This window comes from Rhinopithecus roxellana, chromosome 20 (assembly GCF_007565055.1).
Source record: "Rhinopithecus roxellana isolate Shanxi Qingling chromosome 20, ASM756505v1, whole genome shotgun sequence".
Taxonomy (NCBI): domain Eukaryota; kingdom Metazoa; phylum Chordata; class Mammalia; order Primates; family Cercopithecidae; genus Rhinopithecus; species Rhinopithecus roxellana.
The window spans coordinates 63,944,704-63,965,999 of record NC_044568.1 but is presented as its reverse complement, the minus strand read 5'-3'; the positions used below and the strand labels follow the sequence as shown (position 1 = coordinate 63,965,999).

The following is a 21,296-nucleotide window of genomic DNA, read 5'->3' as shown; positions in this document are numbered from 1 at the left end:
TGGTGACAGAGCAAGACCCTGTCTCAAAAAACAAAAAACAAAAAAATGGAGCAGCCGTGGCAGGCCAAAGAGATGGACAAGGAAAATGAGGTCTTCCAGCAGGAAAAAGAAAAAAAAAAGAACAGAAGAAACATGAACTAAAAGTGCAGCCGTGGGGAGGGCCCCCGGCCACAGGTGGAATTTTAAAATCTGGCAAAAGTAAGCTGTTCCTTGTGGGGACTTCTTTTTTTTTTTTGTTGAGACGGAGTTTCGCTCTTGTCACCCAGCTGGAGCGCAAAGGCGGGATCTCAGCTCACTGCAACCTCCACCGCCTGGGTTCAAGCAATTCTTCTGCCCCAGCCTCCCAAGTAGCTAGGATTACAGGTGCCTGCCACCATGCCCAGCTAATTTTTGTATTTTTAGTAGAGATGAGGTTTCACCATGTTGGCCAGGCTGGTCTCGAACTGCTGACCTCAGGTGATACACCTGCCTCGGGCCTTCCAAAGTGTTGAGATTACAAATGTGAGCCACCACACCTGGTCTTATTATTTTTTTTTGAAACAAGGTCTCACTTTGTCACCCAAGCTGGAGTGCAGTGGCACAATCTCAGTTCACTGTAGCCGCCACTGTGCGGGTTCCAAGCAATTCTGGTGCCTCAGCCTCCTGAGTAGCTGGGGCTGGTATGAACCACCATGCCTGGCTATTTTTGTATTTTTTTTGTAGAGATGGGTTTCGCCATGTTGGCCAGGCTGGTCTCGAACTCCTGACCTCAAGTGATCTGCCCACTTCAGCCTCCCAGAGTCCTGGGATTATAGGTGTGAGCCACTGCGCCCGGCCACCACAGTGGTAACTCTTTATTCTATTTCTATTTAAACATCTAGATTCCCTGTCAAAACATCTGTTACCCCTTGTAGTTAGAATAAAGTGTTGTACATTTAATTTCTTTTTTATTTTTACCTTTTAATACTGATGAGGTCTTACTGTGCTGCCCAGGCTGGTCTCAAACTCCCGGGCTCAAGCCGTCTGCCTGCCTTGGCCTCCCAAATTGCTGGGATAATGGGCATGAGCCACTGTGCCTGGCCAAAATTTATTAATTTTTTTTTTTTTTTTTTTTTGAGACAGTGTCTCACTCTGTCGCCCAGGCTGGAATACAGTGGCCGGATCTCAGCTCACTGCAAGCTCCACCTCCTGGGTTCAAGCGATTCTCTTGCCTCAGCCTCCCGAGTAGCTGGGACTACAGGCACGTACCACCACGTCCAGCTAATTTTTTGTATTTTTAGTAGAGACGGGGTTTCACCATGTTGGCCAGGCTGGTCTCAAACTCCTGACCTCAAATGATCTGCCTGCCTCAGCCTCCCAAAATGCTTGGATTACAGGCATGAGCCACTGCACCTGGCCAAAATTTATTATTTTTATTTGAAGTAAAAAATAAATGTCATAAAATTTGCCCTTTTACCCACTTTTAAGTGTGCTGTTCAGCGGCATTAACATTTGTAATTTATCACCTATATTTTTTTTTTTTTTTTTTGAGACGGAGTCTCGCTTTGTCGCCCAGGCTGGAGTACAGTGGCCGGATCTCAGCTCACTACAAGCTCCGCCTCCCGGGTTCACGCCATTCTCCTGCCTCCGCCTCCCGAGTAGCTGGGACTACAGGCGCCCGCCACCTCACCCGGCTAGTTTTTGGTATTTTTTAGTAGAGACGGGGTTTCACCGTGTTAGCCAGGATGGTCTCGATCTCCTAACCTCGTGATCCACCCGTCTCGGCCTCCCAAAGTGCTGGGATTACAGGCTTGAGCCACCGCGCCCGGCCCACCTGTTATATTTTAATAAAAATGAATTAGCTATATTTCAAACTAGAATGTAAGCTCCTTGTGGGCAGGAATTTTGTTCTGCATTGTTAACTAATGTATCCAAGTGCCTAGCATAGTATCTGTTATATAACAGGCACTCAATAAATATTTGTTAATGATGAAAGCCACTAGATAATTCTAGTAATAATGCTGGTCTCTTCTAATATTGTCAATCTAAAAATGAGCTTCTTGGCTAGGCCCAATGGCTCATGCCTGTAACCCTAGCACTTTGGGAAGGCAAGGTGGGAAGCGTGCTTGAGCCTAGGAGTTCAAGACAAGTCTGGGCAACAAAGTAAGACCCTATCTCCACCAAAGCCCCCCCGAAAAACAAAACAAAAAAAGCCTGGTGTGATGCCTCATACCTGTAATCCCAACACTTTGGGGGTTTGAGACCAACCTGGGCAACATAGCACAACTCTGTCTCTGATAGAGATATAAAAATTAGGCCGGGTGTGGTGGCTCACAACTATAATATCAGCACTTCGGGAGGCCGAGGCGGGCAGATGACCTGAGGTCAGGCGTTGGAGACCAGCCTGGCCAACATGGTGAAACCCCATCTCTCCTAAAAATACAAAAAAACTAGCTGGGCATGGTGGAGCGTGCCTGTAATCCCAGCTACTTGGGAGGCTGAGGCAGGAGAATTACTTGAACTGGGACCTGGGAAGCGGTGGTTACAGTGAGCCGAGTCTCAAAAAAAAAAAAAAAAAATTGTATAAAAATTAGCCAGGCATGGTGGCTTGCACCTGTGGCCCCAGCTACTTGGGAGGCCGAGGTGGGAGGATTGCTTGCGCCAAGGAGGCAGAAACTGCAGTGAGCCAAGATGGTGCCAGTGCACCTAGCCTGGAAAACAGAGTGAGAAACTGTCTCAAAAAAAAAAAAAAATATATTAGGGGGAGGCCAAGGTGGGAGGATTGCTTGAGGCCACAAGATCAAGACCAGTCTGGGCAACATAGCAAGACCCCCATCTCTATTAAATAAAGAAAATTAGCTAGGCATGGCAGCATGGGCCTGTAGTCCTAGCTACCTGGGAGGCTGAGGCAGGAGGATTGCTTAAGCCCAGGTGCTCAGGGTGCAGTAAGCTATGACTACACTGCTGTACTCCTGCCTAGGTGACAGAGTGAGACCTTATCTCACAGAAAAAAAAAAGTTAGCATCTACAAAAATATTAGATCCACAAATATAAATGATCAATATGAAACCATGTAATAAATACTCCATTTATTCACCCTAAGCATGCTCAAAGTCCCAAGCTAAAAAAAATGACCCTATCCATCTGGAGCAAATGTCACTGTTATGACACAGAACAAAGAAAACTTGAGAAAATACAGACCCAAAATATCTATTTTTATTTTTATTTATTTATGATTTTTTGAGACAGGGTCTCACTCTGTTGCTCAGGCCAGAGTGGAGTGGCACAATCTTTGCTCACTATAGCCTCAATCTCCTGGGCTCAGGTTACCTCCTACTTCAGCCTCCTGGGTAGCTGGGACTACAGGCACATGCCACCATATTTGGCTAAGTTTTTGTATTTTTAGTAGAGACAGGGTCTCACCATGTTGCCCAGGCTGCTCTCGAACTCCTGGGCTCAAGCGATTCGCCTACCTCGGCCTCTCAAAGTATTGGGATTACAGGCATGAACCACCACACTTGGCCTAAAATATCTATTTTTAGACAAAAAAAAAAAAGATTCAGAATTTAGGATTATATGCAGAATTGTATATAATCATATAAAATATAGGATCAATCTGTATTAAATTTCCATTATGCTCTAGAATCTTGTTACTCAGAATTTGATCTGAAACATCAGCATCACCTGCAAGCTTATTAGAAATGTTGACCCTCAGTCCCCACTTAGACCTACTAAATTCAGACCCTGCATTTTAATAAATGTCTATGAGATTTGTATGCCTGTGAAAGTGGGAGATGCCCTGCACCAGGAAACCACCTTAGTTACTGTATTATTCAGGTCTCCTAGAGCTGTTTGGCTTCTGTTATATTTGACACAATGACTTTTATATATCAATACAATGAAATCATGGTGCACATACGATATAAATGTATATTTACCAACATAGGAAGATGATCATATAATTTAAAAACACAGCATATTGGATCACGAGGTTAGGAGATCAAGACCATCCTGGCTAACACGGTGAAACCCCGTCTCTACTAAAAAATACAAAAAAAAACTAGCCAGGCGAGGTGGCGGGCGCCTGTAGTCCCAGCTACTCGGGAGGCTGAGGCAGGAGAATGGCGGGAACCCCGGAGGTGGAGCTTGCAGTGAGCTGAGATCCAGCCACTGCACTTCAGCCCGGGCGACAGAGCGAGACTCTGTCTCAAAAAAAAAAAAAAAAAAAAAAAAAAAAAACACAGCATATAAAACATTATTTATATGTCAACTTTTTTTTTTTTTTTTGAGATGGAGTCTCGCTCTGTCACCCAGTAGAGTGCAGTGGCTCAATCTTGACTCACTGCAAGCTCTGCCTCCCAGGTTCACACCATTCTCCTGCCTCAGCCTCCCAAGTAGCTGGGACTACAGGCGCCTGCTACCACGCCCGGCTAATTGTTTGTATTCGCAGTAGAGACGGGGTTTCACTGTGTTAGCCAAGATGGTCTCGATCTCTGGAGCTCGTGACCCACCGGTCTTGGCCTCCCAAAGTGCTGGGATTACAGACATAAGCCACTGCTCCTGGCCATATGTCAACTTTTTTTTTTTTTTTTTTTGGAGACAGAGTTTCACTCATGTTGGCCAGCCTGGTCTCCAACCCCTGACCTCAGGTGATCCGCCTGCCTCGGCCTCCCAAAGTGCTGGGATTACAGGTGTGAGCCACCGCGCCCGGCCATATATATAACTTTATGGCCGGGCACAGTGGCTCACACCTGTAATCCCAGCACTTTGGGAGGCCGAGGCAGGCGGATCTCTTGAGGTCAGGAGATAGAGACTATCCTGGCTAACACAGTGAAACCCCATCTCTACTAAAAAAAATACAAAAAATTAGTTAGCGGGCACCTGTAGTCCCAGCTACTCGGGAGGCTGAGGCAGGAGAATAGTGTGAACCCAGGAGGCAGAGCTTGCAGTGAGCTGAAATCTTGCCACCGCACTCCAGCCTGGGCGACAGAGTGAGACTCCGTTTCAAAAAAAAAAAAGTTATACGTATATATTTACATAGAGAAAAGTCTAGAAGTCTCCACTCCAAATGTTAATAATGTGGGGAGAGGGATATTACAAATGATTTTTTTGTTTTTTGTTTTTTTGAGATGGAGTCTCACTCTGTTGCCCAGGCTGGAGTGCACTGGTGTGATCTCGGCTCACTGCAACCTCTGCCTCCTGGGTTCAAGCCATTCTCATGGCTTAGCTTCCTGAGTAGCTGGGACTACAGGAGCACACCACAACCCCTGGCTAATTTTTGTATTTTTTTAGTAGAGTTGGGTTTCATCATGTTGGCCAGGCTGGTCTCGAACTCTTGACTTCAAGAGATCCTCCTGCCTTGGCCTCCCAAAGTGTTGGGATTACAGGCGTGAGCCACTGCACCCGCCCCCCACACCCCCTTTTTTTTGTTTGTTTGTTTTTTTGAGACAAACTCTCGCTGTGTTGTCCAGGCTGGAGTGCAGTGACATGATCTCGGCTTACTGCAACCTCTGCCTCCCGGGTTCAAACAAAACTTGTGCCTTAGCCTCTTCTTTCTCTCTTTTGAGACAGGGTTGCTTTGTTGCCCAGAATGGAGTACAATGGTGTGATCACGGTTCACTGCAGCCTCAAACTCCTAGGCTCAAGTGATCCTCCTGCCTCAGCCTCCCGAGTAGCTGGGACTATAACTGCGTGCCACCACGCCTGGCCAAGTTTATAACATTTTTTTGTTGTTGTTGTTGTTTTTTGTTGAGACAGGGTCTTGCTACATTGCCCAGGCTAGTCTTGAGCTTCTGGCCTCAAACGATCCTCCTGCCTTGCCTGTCAAGTTGCTGGGATTACAGGCACAAGCCACATTGCTGCCCTGTGAAAATAATAAAAGTTTTCAAAAATGGAAAATCTAAAATGAAACAGAGTTGTAATAGGACACATACGGCTCAGCAAGCATCAGTGGCAATGCGTTCTCTTGTATCTTGGATGGACGATTGAAACCCATGGCATAGACTCCTTGGAGAAGCTGTGGTTTCCTAGAAAAACAGTTAAAGATGAAAGTCATAGTCTCTTTGGTTGAGGAAAGCAGCAAAATACCTGGAGGATTTTTCATTTTTCTCTTTTACTGTTAACACATATTTTTTTGTTTATTTGTTTGTGAGACAGAGTCTCAATCTGTTGCCCAGGCTGCAGTGCAATGGTGCAGTCTCGGCTCACTGCAACATCCACCTTCCAGGTTCAAGCAGTTCTCGTGCCTCAGCCTCCCGAATAGCTGGGATTACAGGTGCATGGCACCATGCCCCACTAATTTTTTTTTTTTTTTTTTTGAGACAGAGTCTTGCTTTGTCGCCCAGGCTGGAGTGCAGTAGTGTGATCTCGGCTCACTGCAAGCTCCACCTACCGGGTTCACGCTATTCTCCTGCCTCAGCCTCCTGAGTGGCTGGCACTACAGGCACCTGCCACCATCGCCCGGCCAATTTTTTTGTATTTTTAGTAGAGATGGGGTTTCACCATGTTGGCCAGGATAGTCTCGATCTCCGGATCTCGTGATCCACCTGCCTCGGCCTCCCAAAGTCCTGAGATTATAGGCGTGAGCCACTGCGCCTGGCCTAATTTTTTTGTTTTCAGTAGAGACAGGGTTTCACCATGTTGGCCATGCAACTCCTGACCTCAAGTGGTCTGCCTGCCTCAGCCTCTCAAAGTGCTGGGATTACAGGCGTGAGCCACTATGCCTGGCCTACACATAGTTTGTAATCAACAATAATTGAGCTGTGCTGAACTGAATACATGTTAGTACAGCTAAAGCTTTCACCCATTATCTGGAAATTTTACTAAATATCCCAAAACATCTGAAGTATTTGTTTGTATTTTTTATATGGAGTCTGGTCTTGCTCTGTTGCCCAGGCTGGTCTGCAACTCCTGGCCTCAAGTGATCCTCTCACCTTGGCCTCCAAAAGTGCTGGGATTGCAGGTGTGCACTACTGCACGCAGCTAAATTCTTTTATACAACTTGGTTAGTGGCTGGGCGCTTTGGCTCATGCCTGTAATCCCAGCACTTTAGGAGGCTGAGGCAAGTGGATCACGAGGTCAGGAGATCAAGATCAGCCTGGCCAACACAGTGAAACCTGTCTCTACTAAAAATACAAAAAGTAGCTGGGTGTGGTGGTGCACACCTGTAATCCCAGCTACTTGGGAGGCTGGGGCAGAAGAATCACTTGAACCCGGGAGGCAGAGGTTGCAGTGAGCTGAGATCGCACCACTACACTCTAGCCTGGGCGAAAGAGTGAGATGCCGTCTCAAAAAAAAAAAAAAAAAAAAAAAAAAAAAAAAAAAAAAAAAACAACCTTGGTTAGCTACAATTGTTCTGTTGTAATAAAAAGATATCTATTACAGACCTAGGATCTCTATTTCAGTGCAAAGGGGAGAGTCAGAAAGTGAATAAATACTCACAGCCGAAGCTCTTCAAAAGACTTCACCGAGTACAGAGGGGAGTTTGGATCCCGCTGCAGGACTTCTACTTGGTTTGTGTTATCAACAAGGTTGCTTCTGATCAGCTTGTTGAGTAAGGACTGGGCAGCTCTGTCCTCTGTCAGGAAAAAGAAAGCAAAGAATTTTTAAAAGTCCTTGAAACCTACCAAGCATTTACTGTAATTCAACTGCCATTTATATTTTGAATAATAATGTACTGAACATTCAACTTCAAGGTACCTCATAGTTTTGACTTATAAATTAAAATAGTTTTATTAAAGAAAAAAGTTATGATATATCACCCATTTAGGCTTCATACTCTTCTCCAGACTCTATCTAACAGCCCTCTTTTCCTGCAGTTACCTATTCCTCTTATCCAGACACACATATTTACTCCCCCATTTGCACTATATATAAACCTAAAGTAATTAACAATCACAACAATGGGGAAAAAAACAGGAATTAACAAAGTCTGTACCTTAATATTGGACAGGTTGGTCTCATCTTGTCATGCATGTCAAATGTGTCAAAATAACATTAAGCTTAATTTTATTGGACAATAGAGATTGTCCAATAAACTTAAAATTTTTTTATAATGGCCTGCAACTGTTCAGTTGTTCAATGTAAACTTTCACTAAACGTAAACCATTAGAACTCCTTCACCTATTGACTATTTATATTGAACTTTTTTTTTTTTTTTTTGAGACAGAGTCTCGCTCTGTCGCCCAGTCTGGAGTGCAGTGGTTCAATCTTGGCTCACTGCAAGCTCTGCCTGCTGGGTTCACGCCATTCTCCTGCCTCAGCCTCCCAAGTAGCTGGGACTACAGATGCCTGCCACTATGCCTGGATAATTTTGTTTTTGTATTTTTAGTGGAGATGGGGTTTCACCATGTTAGCCAGGTTGGTCTTGATCTCCGGAGCTCATGATCCACCCGCCTTGGCCTCCCAAAGTGCTGGGATTACAGGCGTGAACCACTGCGCCCGGCACATATATTGAACTTTAATGCTAGCACTGTATCGCCTATTAAAGTCGAGCCAAACTGGGTATAAAAATGAAGCCTCATAACAATCCACTTTCTTAGAATGTAGAAGCTTATCATTATATAAACTCCACGGCTGTGTTACCTTTCTCTTCTTCATCTGTCTTCTCTGCATTGGTATTGGTCTTGACAACAGCACCTTTATCAGACACAAAGTGGCCATCATTCAAAATCACATCCCATACCAAATAGCTGGGACAATTCAAATTCTATGACACTAGAAGTTTTTGTAAAGGCCTAGGGTGCAAAAAATAAATGAGGAAACTGAGCCGCTGATAAAAACATTTTATTGTCCCTAAATAAAGATGTAAAACACTGTTGCTCATATATATATATAGAGAGAGAGATTTTATTTATTTATTTATTTTGCCCAGGCTGGAGTGCAGTGGCGCAATCTCAGTTCACTGCAAGCTCTGCCTCCCGGGTTCACACCATTCTCTGGCCTCAGCCTCCCGAGTAGCTGAGATTACAGGCACCCGCCACCATGCCCGGCTAATTTTTTTTGTATTTTTAGTGGAGACGGGATTTCACCATGTTAGACAGGATGGTCTTGATCTCCTGACCTCGTGATCCACCTGCCTCGCCTCCCAAAGTGCTGGGATTACAGGCATGAGCCACCGCGCCCGACCTCTGTTGCTCATATTCTTTCCTATTCTAGGTCTCCTCCTCGTACCTCAAAAACTATTATTTCCCTCATTGAATCAATACTTCTGAAATATTACAGAAAGATTAGAGCGATTAGTGATCAGAAACCACCTTGATGCTCAACAGAGGAATATCTATGCAAATCGGATTTTATTAATATGTGAACACAATAATGCCATTAAAATTCATGTATATAACAAATGAGCAGTAAGACCAACAAAAAAAATTCATGCAAATAAATTTTTTTTTTTCTTTTTTTGAGACGGAGTCTCACTCTTGCCCAGGCTGGAGTGCAGTGGTGTGATCTCGGCTCACTGCAACCTTTGCCTCCCAGGTTCTAGAGATTCTGTTGTCTCAGCATCCTGAGTAGCTGGGATTATAGGTGTGCACCACCACACCTGGTAAATTTTTGTAGTTTTAGTAGAGATGGGGTTTCACCATGTTGGTCAGGCTGGTTTTGAACTCCTGACCTCAGGTTATCTGCCCACCTCAGCTTCCCAAAGTGCTGGGACTACAGGTGTGAGCCACCACACCCGGCTTATAAATTGTTGATTAATATAAATTTATAGTCAAATGATACTGTGTTTATATAAAATCATACAAAAAAGATTGTAAGTGAATTTTGAGAAAGGCAAATTTACATTTCCTTCCTGTAATATTAAGTACATCAACAATAATGGAAATCTTAAATTTGGATAAATATGATTTCAGAATAATTAGGATAGGTAAACTGTCAGATTGCTTGCACTTTGTCTATCTCATCCCAAATTGAAAACATTAAAAAATTAGTCTTTGTCGGCCGGGCGCCGTGGCTGAAGCCTGTAATCCCAGCACTTTGGGAGGCCGAGACGGGCGGATCACGAGGTCAGGAGATTGAGACCATCCTGGCTAACACGGTGAAACCCCGTCTCTACTAAAAAATACAAAAAACGAGCTGGGCGAGGTGGCGGGCGCCTGTAGTCCCAGCTACTTGGGAGGCTGAGGCCGGAGAATGGCATAAACCTGGGGGGCGGAGCTTGCAGTGAGCTGAGATCCGGCCACTGCACTCCAGCCCGGGCGACAGAGCTAGACTTCATCTCAAAAAAAAAAAAAAAAAAAAAATTAGTCTTTGTCAGTATAGTCCCATGGTTAGTAATTAGTCCCACTTAAGTAGCCTAATTCGTTTTTCACTCCCACACCCTTGCTATCAGTGTGCAATCCTCATTCTTGTATTAAAAACACTTTGAAGCCAGGTGCGGTATCTCACTCTTGTAATCCCAGCACTTTGGGAGGCTGAGACGGGAGGACTGCTTGAGCCCAGGAGTTAGAAACCAACCTGGGCAACACACGGAGACCTCATCTCTTTTTTTTTTTTTTTTTTTTTGAGACGGAGTCTTGCTCTGTCGCCCAGGCTGGAGTGCAGTAGCCAGATCTCAGCTCACTGCAAGCTCCGCCTCCCGGGTTTACGCCATTCTCCTGCCTCAGTCTCCCGAGTAGCTGGGACTACAGGCGCCCGCCACCTCGCCCGGCTAGTTTTTTTTTTTTTTTTTTTAGTAGAGACGGGTTTCACCGTGTTAGCCAGGATGTTCTCGATCTCCTGACCTTGTGATCCGCCCATCTCGGCCTCCCAAAGTGCTGGGATTACAGGCTTGAGCCACCGCGCCCGGCCGGAGACCTCATCTCTATAAAAAATAAAAATAGAAAATTAGTTGGGCGTAGTGCGTTGTGCCTGTAGTCCCAGTTACTCAGGAGGCTGAGGCGGAGGATCACTTGAGTCTGGGAGGTTGAGGCTCCAGTGAAGCATGATTGAACCACTGCACTCCAGCCTGGGCAACAGAGCAAGAACCTGTCTCTTAGAAAGTAAACAAATAAAAATAAATAAATAAAAACACTTTGGTCATACAAACCAGTTTGTTGATTTACAAATCAAATGATACCAGTATTGGCCAACGCCCTGCCTGGTACAAATATAATTTTTTTTTTCCAGACAGTTGTTACACCAAAACAAAAATACTGAAGAAAATCACATTTGTTTTCAAACTAGCTATTAGTTACTTACCATTGGCATCTGGTTTGATTTTCTCTTCCTTAAGATGCAAGTTGCTCAACTAAATGGAGAATATGGGGGAGGGGGAAAGTGTCAGGAAAACCACTTAAAAAGATTTGGAATCAACAGAGCCTCCCTAACGAAGCTGGGGATAAAACAGCCATTCTCAAGGTATGTTCATTAGGACCAATTCACTGAGTTGTTCTGTTTACTAAATGTCTGATGAGAATAAACAAAATTTCCCATAAATACATCAGTGGAAAAAAATGCTCCACATCGGTACCTTCTACTTACAATTCTGTGAGAGAATTGTAATTTGTGAGTTTGCTTAATGCCCTGATTATAAACTCTCTCTCTTTGTAGAATATCATTAGACTTGTCATTCTCTCATATTTCTTTTGTGTGTGTGGGAATTGCTCCATTTCAAATCATATTTCAAACGAGGAAATTTAAAGAGATGTTGAAAAAATGCAGTCATACTTCGGAGAACACTGAGAAGGGAGGACTGCCATGAAAAGCATCGGTAAAGCTGGGTGCAGTGGCTTGCACCTGTAATCCCAGCACTTTGGGAGGCTGAGGCAGGCAGATCACGAGTTCAAGAGATCCAGATCATCCTGGCCGACATGATGAAACCGTGTCTCTACTAAAAATACAAAAATTAGCCAGGCGTGGTGGCGGGCTCCTGTAGTCCCAGCTACTCGGGAGACTGAGGCAGGAGAATGGCGTGAACCTGGGAGACAGAGCTTGCAGTGAGCCGAGATCGCGCCACTGCACTCCAGCCTGGGCGACAGAGCAAGACTCTGTCTCAAAAATAAATAAATAAATAAGAAAAGAAAAGCATCTGTGGGTAGGAATTAGTCATGCTGCAGGATGCATTAGAGTCGTAAGACCACAGTATGCTTATGTGCAGCCTCACATTCAAGTCACCTTTTGCTGGTGTCTGATACTGTAGTTGGGAACAGCCTGGCGCATTGTGGCATACTGTGTAATTAAAATACCCACTGGGCTGAAGTGGAAATAGAAAGGAAGAGACAGAGCAAAGAGACATTTCCAAGAATGAATTACTATGACTTTGATCAAATACTGTATATTAGGGATATCCTAGCAGGTTTTATCTTCTCTATTAGAATGCAAATACCTTCCTGACAGGGCCTATTTCGTTTTCTACTGCTCCTTGAGTAGCAGGGCTACCCCATAGGAAATGTGCGCAGAGTAGCCGATATTTCTATTTTTGGTCTTTGGATGTAGCACAGAGTAAAGTAAGTGCTCTAGTCGTAAATTTTTCGTAAAAAAAAAAATCAAAACAAAAAAGACTTTCTTTTTTTTTTGAGACGGAGTCTCACTTTGTCGCCCAGGCTGGAGTGCAGTGGCGCGATCTCGGCTCACTGCAAACTCTGCCTCCCAAGTTCACGCCATTCTGCTGCCTCAGCCTCCTGAGTAGCTGGGACTACAGGTGCCCGCTACCACCCCCAGCTCATTGTTTTGTATTTTTAGTAGAGACAGGGTTTCACCGTGTTAGCCAGGATGGTCTTGATCTCCTAACCTCATGATCTGCCTGCCTCGGCCTCCCAAAGTGCTGGGATTACAGGCATGAGCCACTGCACCCGGCCAAAAAAAGCCTTTTTTAAAGGTCAGAAAGCATCCGTAAGTCTTGGACCCCAGCACAGGGATTAGATAGATGGAAAGTCTGACGTGAGTAAGTAACGTTTCAAGCTAAAGCCAACCCTAATCATAAAATATCAAGCAGGGCCTAAGACATCATCTAGTAAAAACAAAATGAAAATCACAACCTAATGGTTCTTTCTTTTTTTTCTGCAGACAGGGTCTTACTCTGTTGCCCAGGCTGGAGTGGTGCAGTGGCATGATCATAGCTCACTGAAGTCTCAACCTCCTAAGGCTCAGGCAGTCTTCCTGCCTCAGCCTCCCAAGTAGCTGAGACGACAGGTGCTCACCACCATGTCCGCCTAATTTTTTTTTTTTTTTTTTTTTTTTTTTTTGAGACAGAGTCTCGCTGTGTTGCCAGGCTGGAGTGCAGTGGTGCTATCTCGGCTCACTGCAACCTCCGCCTCCCTGTTTCAAGCGATTCTTCTGCTTCAGCCTCCCAAGTAGTTGGGACTACAGGCGCACACCACCATGCCCAGCTAATTTTTGTATTTTCAGTAGAGATTGGGTTTCATCACATTGGCCAGGATGGTCTCGATCTCTTAACCTCATGATCTGCCCACCTTGGCCTCCCAAAGTGCAAGGATTACAGGCATGAGCCACTGCCCCCGGCCTGCCCGGATAATCTTTTATTGTGAGTTGGGATCTTACTGTGTTGCTCAGGCTGGTCTTGAGCTCCTGGGCTCAAGCGATCCTCCCGCCACAGCCTCCCAAAGTGCTGGGATTATAAGCATGAACCACTGCATTAGGCCGCATTTCTGTTGTCCGTCTAAGTCCAAGAACAGGAGAAAGGGGAAGGAGGGTAGGGAGGAGAGAACAAAAAAATGTTTTAATGAGTGGTTTGTTGAGAATGGAGGAGCCCCATTTCTATTCATGGAAATGGAAAGGAAGTTTCTGGTGTCTTTCTGCTTTGGTATTGGGAAAGAAGAAGCAGAAAGGGAACACATTAAAGAGATTAGAAAAAAGGAAATTAACAAAAAGGAAACCATTCAACTGGAGAAAGCCAACTGAAAAACAAAAAAAAAAAGAAATCATTATAAAGCAGTAAAAATCCTTCACTAATTCTGAAGGATAAAGAACACACTAATTGAGGAGGGCAGTGGGGGAGAGCATTAGGAAAAAGAGCTAATGCATGTGCGGCTTAATACCTAGGTGATCGGGTGATAGGTGCAGCAAACCACCATGGCACATGTTGACCTATGTAACAAAACTGCACATCCTGCACATGTACCCCAGAACTTAAACAAAACAAAACAAAACAGCTGGGCACAGTGGCTGACGCCTGTAATTCTAGCACTTTGGGAGGCTGAGGTGGGCAGATCACTTGAGGCCAGAAGTTCAAGACCAGCCTGGCTGATACGGTGAACACCATATCTACTAAAAATACAAAAATTAGCCAGGTGTGGTGGCATGCGCCTGTAATCCCAGCTTCTCAGGAGGCTAAGGCAGGAGAATCGCTTGAACCTGGGAGGAGGAGGTTGCAGTGAGCTGAGATTGTGCCATTGCACTCCAGCCTGGGCAACAAGAGTGAAATTCCATCTCTAAATAAATAAATAAAAGCACTCCCCACATCCTGCCAATTAACCTGGTCTAGTACTCAGGGCTGTTAAAATGAGAAAGAGAGGCTGGGTGCTGTGGTTCATGTGTGTAATCTCAGCACTCTCCGAGCTGAGGCGGATGCACTGCTTGAGCTCAGGAGTTTGAGACCAGCCTGGGCAACATGGCGAAACCCCATCTCTACAAAAATACAAAAATTAGCTGGGCGTGATGGCACATGTCTGTGGTCCCAGCTACTAAGGCGGCTGAGGTGGGAGAATTGCTGGAGCCCAGGAAGTCAAGGCTGAAGTGAGCCATGAAGATGCCACTGCACTCAATAATTTTTTTTTTTTTTTTTTAAATAGCAAGTTTGGTCAGGCGCGGCAGCTCACGCCTGTAATCCCAGCACTTTGGGAGGCGGAGGCAGGCAGATCACGAGGTCAGGAGATCGAGACCATCCTGGCTAACATGGTGAAACCCCATCTCTACTAAAAATATAAAAAATTAGCTGGGCGTGGTGGTGGGCGCCTGTAGTACCAGCTACTGGGGAGGCTGAGGCAGGAGAATGGCATGAACCTGGGAGGCAGAGCTTGCAGTGAGCCGAGATCGCACCACTGCACTCCAGCCTAGGCGACAGAGCGAGACTCCATCTCAAAATAAATAAATAAATAGCAAGTTTACAGGAGTAAAGTTAACAGTACTTATTCCTATGGTGATAATTACTACCTAAAATAAATGACAGACCTTAAGTTTAAATGAGTTAATGAGGTATAAATGAACTAGAAATAGCCATTGCCATAAAGTTTTTTGTTTGTTTGTTTTGAGACAGAGTTTTGCTCTTGTTGCCCAGGCTGGAGTGCAATGGCGTGATCTCAGCTCACTGCAACCTCCGCCTCCCAAGTGTAAGCAATTCTGCCTCCCAAGTAGCTGGGATTACAGGCATGTGCCATCACACCTGGCTAATTTATTTTACTTTATTTTTTTGAGACGGAGTCTCGCTCAGTCATCCAGGCTTACGGGGTTTACAGGTGCCCACCACCACACCCCGCTAACTTTTTTTGACTTTTTAGTAGAGATGTGGTTTCACCGTGTTGGCCAGGCTGGTCTTGAACCCCTGACCTCAAATGATTCGCCCTCCTCAGCCTCCCAAAGTGGTAGGATTACAGGCGTGAGCCACCACACCCGGCCAATTTTGTATTTTTAGTAGAGATGGGGTTTCACCATGTTGGTCAGGCTGGTCTTGAACTCCTGATTTCAGGTGATCTGCCCACCTCAGCCTCCCAAAGATTATAGGTATGAGCTACCACACCCGGCCCAAAAAGTTTTTTTAATATTCAACGATAAAAGGACACACGACAATAGGGATCATTCTTTTGTTTTTATATTTTTATTTATTAATTTATTTGAGAACGAGTCTCACTCTGTCGCCCAGGCTGGAGTGCATTGGTATGATCATGGCTCATGCAACCTCAGCTTACCAGAATCAAGGATCCTCCTGTCTCACCCTCCCAAGCAGATGGGACTACAGGTGCCTGCCACCAGGCTGGGCTAACATTCTTTTGTTGATACATTGTTCAACTCAAAAGTTAACAGGGTAAAATGAAATGTGTAGGAAAAGGTGGTAGCAACATTGTAAATAAAAGTAATAGATTTTTTTTCTTTTTTTTTGAGACAGAGTCTCCCTGTGTCGCCCAGGCTGGCCTGCAGTGGCGCGATCTCGGCTCACTGCAAGCTCCGCTTCCCGTGTTCATGCCATTCTCTTGCCTCAGCCTCCTGAGTAGCTGGGACTACCGGCGCCGGCCACAACATCCAGCTAATTTTTTTTTTTTTTTTTTTTTTTTTTTTTTTTTTTTGTATTTTTAGTAGAGACGGGGTTTCACCGTGTTAGCCAGGATGGTCTCCATCTCCTGACCTCATGATCCGCCCACCTTGGCCTCCCAAAGTGCTGGGATTACTCTCAAAGTGCTGGGATTACTCCTAAAGTGCTGGGATTACAGGCGTGAGCCACTGCACCGGGCCAATAGATGTTGTTTTGATTACAACGTATCAGAATTCTGAAGAGGTTCCTGTAGAATCTAGAAGACACAGCCTTTACTTGGCTGTAAGGATCTCAAAGCCTACAACACAAAAGCAGCATTAAAGGTTACATTACCCACCTTAGTATCAGTGAATTGAATGCTAAAACTTATGTTGAAAGCAGTTAGTTCAGATACCTGTGCTCTATTTATTTGAATCAAAAGGAAAAACCGATTTTTCTTGCAACTTGATTGGAAACCATTTTGAAATCTAGAAAACTAATGAAAAGGCAAGACAAACTTTTAAAAACTCCCATTTCCAAATTGCCCAAAGCTCTACTTTTATAATATCCAGAATTTTCAGTGTTTTAATAGCTTTTAAGATGTCAAAATAATTGAGAATAATTCAGTTATACTTCATTTTATTCCAAAGCTACTTGAGAAAGGATTCTTGAAACATAAGAAGGAAGATTTAATGGTAATGAACTATCCTGAATAGGAACTGTCTCTGGCAAAATTGTGAGGTTTTGAGATGGAGTCTCGCTCTGTTGCCCAGGCTGGGCGTGAGCCACAGGCGTGAGCCACCGCGCCCAGCCTCTCATCAGTTTTTCAATCCCTTTGCCCTCTAAATTGAAAAAGAGAGCCGGGGCAGTGGCTCATGCCTATAATCCCAACACTTTGGGAGGCTGAAGTGGGAGGATCCCTTGAGGCCAGGAGTCTGAGACAAGCCTGGGCAACATAGTGAGACTTCACCTCTACAAAGTTTAAAAATAAAAATATTGGGCCGGGCGCGGTGGCTCAAGCCTGTAATCCCAGCACTTTGGGAGGCCGAGACGGGTGGATCACGAGGTCAGGAGATCGAGACCATCCTGGTCTACACGGTGAAACCCCGTCTCTACTAAAAAAAAAAATACAAAAAACTAGCCGGGCGAGATGGCGGGCGCCTGTAGTCCCAGCTACTCGGGAGGCTGAGGCAGGAGAATGGCGTAAACCCGGGAGGCGGAGCTTGCAGTGAGCTGAGATCCGGCCACTGCACTCCAGCCTGGGCGACAGAGCGAGACTCCGTCTCAAAAAAAAATAATAATAAAATAAAATAAAATAAAAATATTGGCAGGGCATGGTGGCTTGTGCCTTCAATCCCAGCACTTTTGGAGGCCGAGGAGGGAGGATCCCTTGAACTCAAGAAGTTTGAGACAAGCCTGGGCAACATAGCAAGACCCCATCTCCTAAAAAATAAATAAATAAATAGGCTGGGCATGGTAGCTCATTCCTGTAATCCCAGTTCTTTGGGAGGCCAAGGCAGGCTGATCACCTGAGGTCAGGAGTTCGAGACCAGCCTGACCAACATGGTAAAACCCCGTCTCTACTAAAAAAATACAAAAAAAAATTAGCCAGGTATGGTGGTGCATGCCTGTAATCCCAGCTACTCAGGAGGCTGAGGTGGGAGAATCACTTGAACCCAGGAGGCGGAGGTTGCAGTGAGCCGAGATCCCGCCATTGCACTCCAGCCTGGCCAACAGAGTGAGACTCTTGTCTTAAAAAAAATAAATAGGCCCGGTGCAGTGGCTCACACCTGTAATTCCCAGCACTTTGGGAGGCCAAGGTGGGTGGATCACCTGAAGGTCAGGAGTTTGAGACCAGACTGGCCAACATGGTGAAACCCCATCTCTACTAAAAATATAAAACTAGCTGGGCATGGTGGTGGGTGCCTGTAATCCCAGCTACACGGGAGGCTGAGGCAGGAGAATTAATTGAACCCAGAAGACAGAGGTTGCAGTGAGCCAACATGGTGCCACTGCACTCCAGCCTTGGTGACACAGTGAGACTCCATCTCAAAAAAATAAATACATAAAAATAAATAAAATAAATAATAAATTTAAATGAATTTTAAAATAAAATAAATTAAAACATTAGCTGGGCAGCTACCAGGGAGGCTGAGGTGGGAGGACTGCTTGAGCCCAGGAGTTCCAGGTTACAATGTGCTATGATCTTGCCACTGCATTCCAGCCTGGGTGGCAGAGTGAGACCCCATCTCTATTTAAAAAAAATACACACATGGCAGGGTGCGGTGGCTCACGCCTGTAATCCCAGCAGTTTGGGAGGCCAAGGCGGGCAGATCACGAGGTCAGGAGATCGAGACCATCCTGGCTAACACGGTGAAACCCCGTCTCTACTAAAAAATACAAAAAATTAGCCGAGTGTGGCGGCAGGCCAAGATACTCAGGAGGCTGAGGCAGGAGAATGGCGTGAACCCAGGAGGTGGAGCTTGCAGTGAGTTGAGATCACGCCACTGCACTCCAGCCTGGGCGACAGAGCGAGACTCCGTCTCAAAAAAAAAAAAAAAAATACACACACACATACACACACACACACACACACACACACACACACATATGGCCAGATGTGGTGGCTCACACCTGTAATCCTAGTACTTTGGGAGGCTGACGTGGGTGGATTGCTTGAGCTCAGGAGTTTGAGACCAGTGTGGGCAAGATGATGAAACCCTATCTCCGCTGAAATACGAAAAATTAGCTGGGCACGGTGGCACGTGCTTGTAGTCTCACCTACTTAGGAAGCTGAGGCATGAGAATCGCTTGAACCCGGGAGGCAGAGGTTGCAGTGAGCTGAGATGCTGCCATGGCACTCCAGCCTCGGCAGCAGTGCGTGACTCGTCTCAAAAAAAAAAATAGTGCCATTCATAGACAATACTAATCTTAAAGATTAATGATGCAGCTGCTTTGGAAAACATCTTGGCACTTCCTCAAAAGTTAAACAGAGAATTACCATATAATCCAGCAGTTCCATTTCTAGATATATACCCGAGTATTGAAACTATATGTCCACACAAAAACTTGTACATTAATCAATCAAAAGCAATATTATTCATAGTAGCTAAAAAGTAGAAATAATCCAAATGTCCAGAAATTGATGAATGGATAAATAAAATGTGGTATATCCACACAATGGAATATTATTATTTGGCAACAATAAGGAATACAGTACTGATACATGCTACAACTAATGAACCTTAGTTCATTATACTAAGTAAAAGAAGCCAGTCACAAAGGATCACATACCGTATGTTTCCATCTATATGAAATGTTTAAAAGAGGCAAATCTAAAGAGACAGAAAGTAGATTAGTGGTTGCCTAGAGCTGGGGAGTTTGTGGGGAAACAGGGAGTGACTGCTAATGTGTACAGTTACCTTTTGGGGTGATGAAAATGTTCTAAAACTGACTGATATAAGCTACACACTTCTGAATACACCAACCATCAGTAAACTGTACACTTTAATCTTACCGTAATGTTGTAATAATAGGGTCTCAAGATTCTGTTTCATAAAATGCAGGAATTTGTTGTTGTAAGGTTAATAAAATGGCTAGTTTGGGCCTGCTAAAAACAGCAAGAGTTAATCATTTTATACCTGAGTTTTTATTATTACTGGGTTCATTATTATGAGTTTCTGTTCTATCTGAAAGATAATTCTATGACACAAACTCAAGCCAAATAGAAAATGTCAAAGCTACCTACTCCTAACAAACCCTCTTAGGCACATTAATAGGTTAAAACAATGACAATTTGGCCGGGCGCGGTGGCTCAAGCCTGTAATCCCAGCACTCTGGGAGGCCGAGACGGGTGGATCACGAGGTCAGGAGATCGAGACCATCCTGGCTAACACGGTGAAACCCCGTCTCTACTAAAGATACAAAAAACTAGCCGGGCGAGGTGGCGGGCGCCTGTAGTCCCAGCTACTCAGGAGGCTGAGGCAGGAGAATGGCGTGAACCCGGGAGGCGGAGCTTGCAGTGAGCTGAGATCCGGCCACTGCACTCCAGCCTGGGCGGCAGAGCGAGACTCCCTCTCAAAAAAAAAAAAAAAAAAAAAAAAAAAAAAAAAAAAAAAAAAAAACAATGACAATTTAACCTGACCTGAATGGCTGGGTGCAGTGGCTCATGCCTGTAATCCTAGCACTTTGGGAGGCCAAGGCAGGTGATCGCTTGAGCTCAGGAACTTGAGACTGCCCTGAGCAACATGGTGAAACCATATGTCTACAAAAAATACAAAAATTTGCCAGGTGTGGCGGTGCACACCTGTAGTCCCAGCTACTTGCAGGGCTGAGGTGGGAGGACTGCATGAGCCTGGGAGGTCCAGGGTGCAGTGAGCCATGTACACACCACTGCACTCCAGCCTGGGTGACAAAGTGAGATCCTATTTTAAAAAACAAAAAACAAAAAAACAAATGACAACAACAACAACAAAACTGACCTAACAAGAAGTTAGTTAAAATAGTCAAAACTCTCAGAACTAAAAAATAAAAAGAAAACAGGCCAGGCACAGTAGCTCACGCCTGTAATCCCAGCACTCTGAGAGGCCGAGGCGGGTGGATCACGAGGTCGGGAGATTGAGACCATCCCGGCTAACACAGTGAAACCCCGTCTCTACTAAAAAAAATACAAAAAAATTAGCCAGGCATGGTGGTGGGCACCTGTAGTCCCAGCTACTCGGGAGGCTGAGGCAGAAGAATGGTGTGAACTTGGGAGGCAGAGCTTGCAGTGAGCCGAGATCGCACCACTGCACTACAGCCTGGGCGACAGAGTGAGACTCTGTCTCAAAAAATAAATAAAGATTAAAAATAATAATGAAAATTTAAAAAAATTAAAAACCTCTCAGAGCTACTTGAAATACATATTTATCTCTACATTGATTAATGATGTGGTTTTTTTCTAAGTGTATATTGTGCCTTGAGATATTGGCTAATAAAAATATGAAGCCAGCACACAGAAGCACAGGAAAGCATTATTTCATTTTTATCTCAGCCTTTATTAATTTTGTATTTGCTTTATAATGTACATAATATATTTAGTAAAACAGTAAAGTATGCAATTTTAAATAGATATGTACATATTGAGAGTGAATGCTCAAAAGTTTCTTTGCAACAGAGCCATGTAACAGAATAA

General features: G+C 44.7%; 1 protein-coding gene across 3 annotated transcripts in view; it reads right to left on the bottom strand.

Annotated features, from left to right (window-relative positions):
• LOC104677854 (ATP-dependent RNA helicase DDX19B) overlaps positions 1-21,296 on the bottom strand; it is a 40,717-nt gene that overhangs the window by 13,196 nt on the left and 6,225 nt on the right. The window contains exons 2-5 of one of the 3 annotated variants that reach the window (XM_030924689.1): positions 11,140-11,188; positions 8,542-8,595; positions 7,399-7,534; positions 5,892-5,984 (exon numbers count right to left, since the gene is read on the bottom strand). In XM_030924689.1, the coding sequence (XP_030780549.1) occupies positions 5,892-5,984; positions 7,399-7,534; positions 8,542-8,595; positions 11,140-11,188 (332 nt within the window). The remainder of the gene's footprint in view (positions 1-5,891; positions 5,985-7,398; positions 7,535-8,541; positions 8,596-11,139; positions 11,189-21,296) is intronic. The other 2 variants (XM_030924690.1, XM_030924691.1) reach the window with 2 other exon arrangements.